The 3,780-nt window shown below is 45.9% G+C and overlaps 1 protein-coding gene across 1 annotated transcript; it reads left to right on the top strand.

Annotated features, from left to right (window-relative positions):
- Nucleotides 1-511: 511 nt before the first annotated feature.
- On the top strand, nt 512-2,285 carry LOC133893678 (heavy metal-associated isoprenylated plant protein 35-like). Its single transcript, XM_062334772.1, has 3 exons — nt 512-663; nt 761-836; nt 956-2,285. The coding sequence occupies exons 1-3, from the start codon at nt 628-630 to the stop codon at nt 1,822-1,824; spliced, it is 981 nt and encodes a 326-aa protein (XP_062190756.1). The 5' UTR covers nt 512-627; the 3' UTR covers nt 1,825-2,285.
- Nucleotides 2,286-3,780: the final 1,495 nt, after the last annotated feature.

The following is a 3,780-nucleotide window of genomic DNA, read 5'->3' as shown; positions in this document are numbered from 1 at the left end:
ACTACTGTATTAAACATGAGCTATTTCATATGATCGCTTTACTTATTCTCCTTTTATCTAATAAAAATCTTTAAAATTTAAATAGTTTATTTATTTTTATTATCCATTCATTCTCCAGTTTTGCAAATTCGTTACCTGCTATGGATATTGAATTTGTCTTACTAATAAAAATAAAAAAATTAAAAAAAATTTAGCAAATAATTTCATCATTTTTTTAATATCATATTTATATTAAAATATATTGCCATTTCCACAGTATATCTTTATCTTCCTACTTAAATTTATATTTATATTATTACATCTAATATTTATATTTTCGTCCCAACACACTCCAATTAGCTAGCGATAAAATGTGGGTCTTATGTCACCATCCCTGCCAAACGGGATCCGATTCAGCATTCGAGCCCGGAGGTCGGCTCCTCTGCCAGGCTGATCCATGCACCGCACCTGTGGATAAGGGCCCACCTGTCAGTCCATGCACTCCGTACTCCCACATGGCTACGCTTGGTTCGCCGTTTAAAAGGCTGGCTCCCCCTTGCCACCATACCAGAGAGAGCAAGAGTGCTCAGCTCAGCTCAGCGCTCCGCGGGACGAGCTCGGCTGAAGCTACTCTGCCTCTAGCTCGCCATGGCGTCAGGGGAGGCAGAGCCGCTGCAGTACACGGTGAGCGAGAGCGAAATGAGTTGGATCCTAGCTAGGTTGCTTGAATTGAAACGGTTTTTCTGACGCTATCTCCGGACGCCTTCTTGCGTTTTTTCAGACCACCGTGCTGCGGGTGTCCATTCACTGCGAGGGCTGCAAGAAGAAGGTCAAGAAGGTGCTCCACAACATCGAAGGTAGCTTAGTTGGCTAATCAATCTCCTACTTGCTCTTCCTTCTTGCGACGATGATTTGTGTGGACTGTGGAGTGGTTAGTTTCTGACCAAATGCATGGTTTGTTGCTGTCGATGATCAGGCGTCTACAAGGTGACGGTGGACGCGGCGCAGCACAAGGTGACTGTCACCGGCAGCGTGGACGCCGACGCGCTTATCAGGCGGCTGCACAAGGCCGGCAAGCAGGCCGCGCTGTGGCCCGTGCCGGCGCCGGCCCCCGCGGCCAAGAAGGTCGAGGAGGTTGCTGCGGCGCCACCAGCGGCCGGGGAGGGTTTCAAAAAGGAAGTGGCAGACGAGGCGGACGCGAAACCGAAGGAGGCTGCCAAGGAGAAGGGCTCGGGCAAGCAGCCTGGAGCCGAGAGCGCGGAGAAGAAGCCGGAGAATGACAAGGGCTGGGACAAGAAGCCGGAGAAAGCCGAGGCGGCAAAAAAGGAGGACGCTAAGAACGACGGCGAGGTGGCTGAGCCGAAGGAGAAGGACTCCCCTGAGCCGGACAAAGAAGCCGCCGCCGAGGGGGCGGCCGGGGAGGAGGCCAGCGGCAAGAAGGGCAAGAAGAAGAAGAACAAGCAGAAGGATGGCGGCGAGGGGGAGGCCACGCCAGATAAGCCGCCGCAGCCATCGATGCCGGCGCCGGCGCCAGAGCCTGCGTGGGGTCCGGAGCGCCCGCACGGCGCGTTCCCGTACTACGCGCCGCAGCCGGTGATGAGCTACAACGTCGCACACCCGAGCGCGAGCGTGTCATACTACGCGCCCACGCCGGTAGTACCCATGCAGCCAATGCCGATGGCGCCGCCGCCGCCGCAGATGCCGTACGGCTACTCACAGTACCCGCCCATGATGGCGCCGCCGCCGGAGTTCCTGTACGGGCCGCCGGGCATGCGGTCGTCCCCGCCGCAGGAGTCGTACAACATGTTCAACGAGGAGAACGCCAACTCTTGCAGCCTCATGTAGCCATGTGACGCCGCCGTGCCGCGGGACTCCGGCGGTTGGTACTGCACGCACGGCGCCGAGTCGTAGTTAGAGGAGGCTTTCGTAATAGAAACCTCTTCTCGTGGTTACTAGGTAGATTGAACGGACTACTATTAGCTAGGTGGTCAAAGCTCTTCTTGACCTGATTTTTTTCCTTCTCTTAGTGTATCATGTAATGAGATTATATTCTACTAGTACTGCTAGCAGTTTGTTTTTTTTTGGCCACTACTAGTACTAAGCATTTCTTTATTAAAATTTCATCAGTGATGCAGTATCTGCACCGGTAGTTGGTTTTTTTTTTTTGAAAAAAGAGAAAAAAGGGCTCTGGTGATGTTGGTAGGACAGTGATGTGTAGTTTAAGTGTAGGTGTGAGTGGTGGGGGCACTTTGGAAAGCAAGCAGGGCCAAGTAATGTGTTATGTTGGTTGACAGGCCTTTTTCTACGATGATTGTTGGTCTGCAAGAATGTGTCGCATATAAAGCAATGATTATTGCATTCTTGGTGATACGGTCCCCTGATTTGATTATGGTTGTTGGGGAGCATAATCAGTAGGGCATGGTCCTGCGAATGGCAGTGGACATGGAACTCACTAGCTAGCTAGCGCTCCTAATTCCATTTTTAAAATTTTCAGTTGATGTAGACAAGGAAAGCTATATTTCTACTATATCTAAAAAAAGTAGTAAAATCAACAGACGGAGTGGAAGAAGGGTAAGACTCTCGAACAAGAAAACGGATCCCTTCGAAGGGAACTTCCTAACCAGGAGAATTTGCCTCGGTACACACCAGTTGTCTGTAAGTTGCGGATAAGGAGTGTGTTATGTTCCTAATGAACAATTTCGATCGTCGATCCTTTTTGTGAAAATTATTATAATCTATTATTTTATTATTTTATGAAAAAGTAGTCATCATGTTGACTTACAACGTCACAAAATTACCATATCAATTAAAAAATAATATCACTTATTTTTATGAATATCTAATGGTATATATTAAGGATGAAAGTGAAACATAAGTTACTGAGATGAGGACTTTACATATTAAGGATGAATATCAGACTAGATTATGGAATGATATCTGATTAGAAGATGCCCCTTTGAGTGAAAAATTCTCATCATTGTATAATATAGTTAGAAAAAGCAAACCACAATGTCAGAAGTCACACATTTCTTACCTCTAAACCTTTCTTTTTTAGACCTATAATCAAGGATAAATTGTTTGATTGGCATAATATGGTGTCCAAATTATTATATGTCCAACTATTTAATGGACGGGATATCTTTAGATGGGAGTTGCATAAAAAATAGATTAATTTCAGTTCATTCTATGTACAATTAAATGATACATCTACCTATTTCCGCCACAGCAAAATGGCTATGAAAACTTAATTTTCCACTCAAGATCAAGATTTTCTTGTGATATTTATGTAGAGGTGTTATGTTGATCAAGGATAACTTGGGTAAAAGAAATTGGAAAGGTAGCTTCAAATATTGCTTTTGTAATCAGAATGAAAGCATTGAGTTGGTCGTAGAAAGACAATAACTCGGAAGGATCTAGCTCAAGGTCGGTATTGTCATTGTTGTCGTCCGCTATGTAACAAAGGTCGGTGAAGTTCTTATTCTTTTTCTTATTCTTAGCTAACAGTTCATCCTCCTCCAAGCTCTCCTCCTCACTGGAAGAGATATCGATGTCACTAAGAGCCACTACGAACGTCTAAAAGCCGCATTAGTAACCTTCTTGGCCATTTTGTTGGTGTTCTTTTTGAAAAATGTCTTATTTTTCTTCTCGTGCTTGGTGTAGTCATGGTCGCCGTCATCCCTCTTTTTGAATTTGGGGCAGTCCGTCTTAAAGTGGGTAGTATCACCATACTCAAAGCAGTCATGAGAACCACCCCTCCTCCGGTCTCGATGATTGTTGTAGAAGTGGGTAAACTTCTTCACA

The sequence above is a fragment of the Phragmites australis genome, chromosome 15, assembly GCF_958298935.1.
Source record: "Phragmites australis chromosome 15, lpPhrAust1.1, whole genome shotgun sequence".
Taxonomy (NCBI): Eukaryota; Viridiplantae; Streptophyta; class Magnoliopsida; order Poales; family Poaceae; genus Phragmites; species Phragmites australis.
Note: the sequence above shows the minus strand (reverse complement) of the source record. Positions and strands in the feature narration are given on the sequence as shown.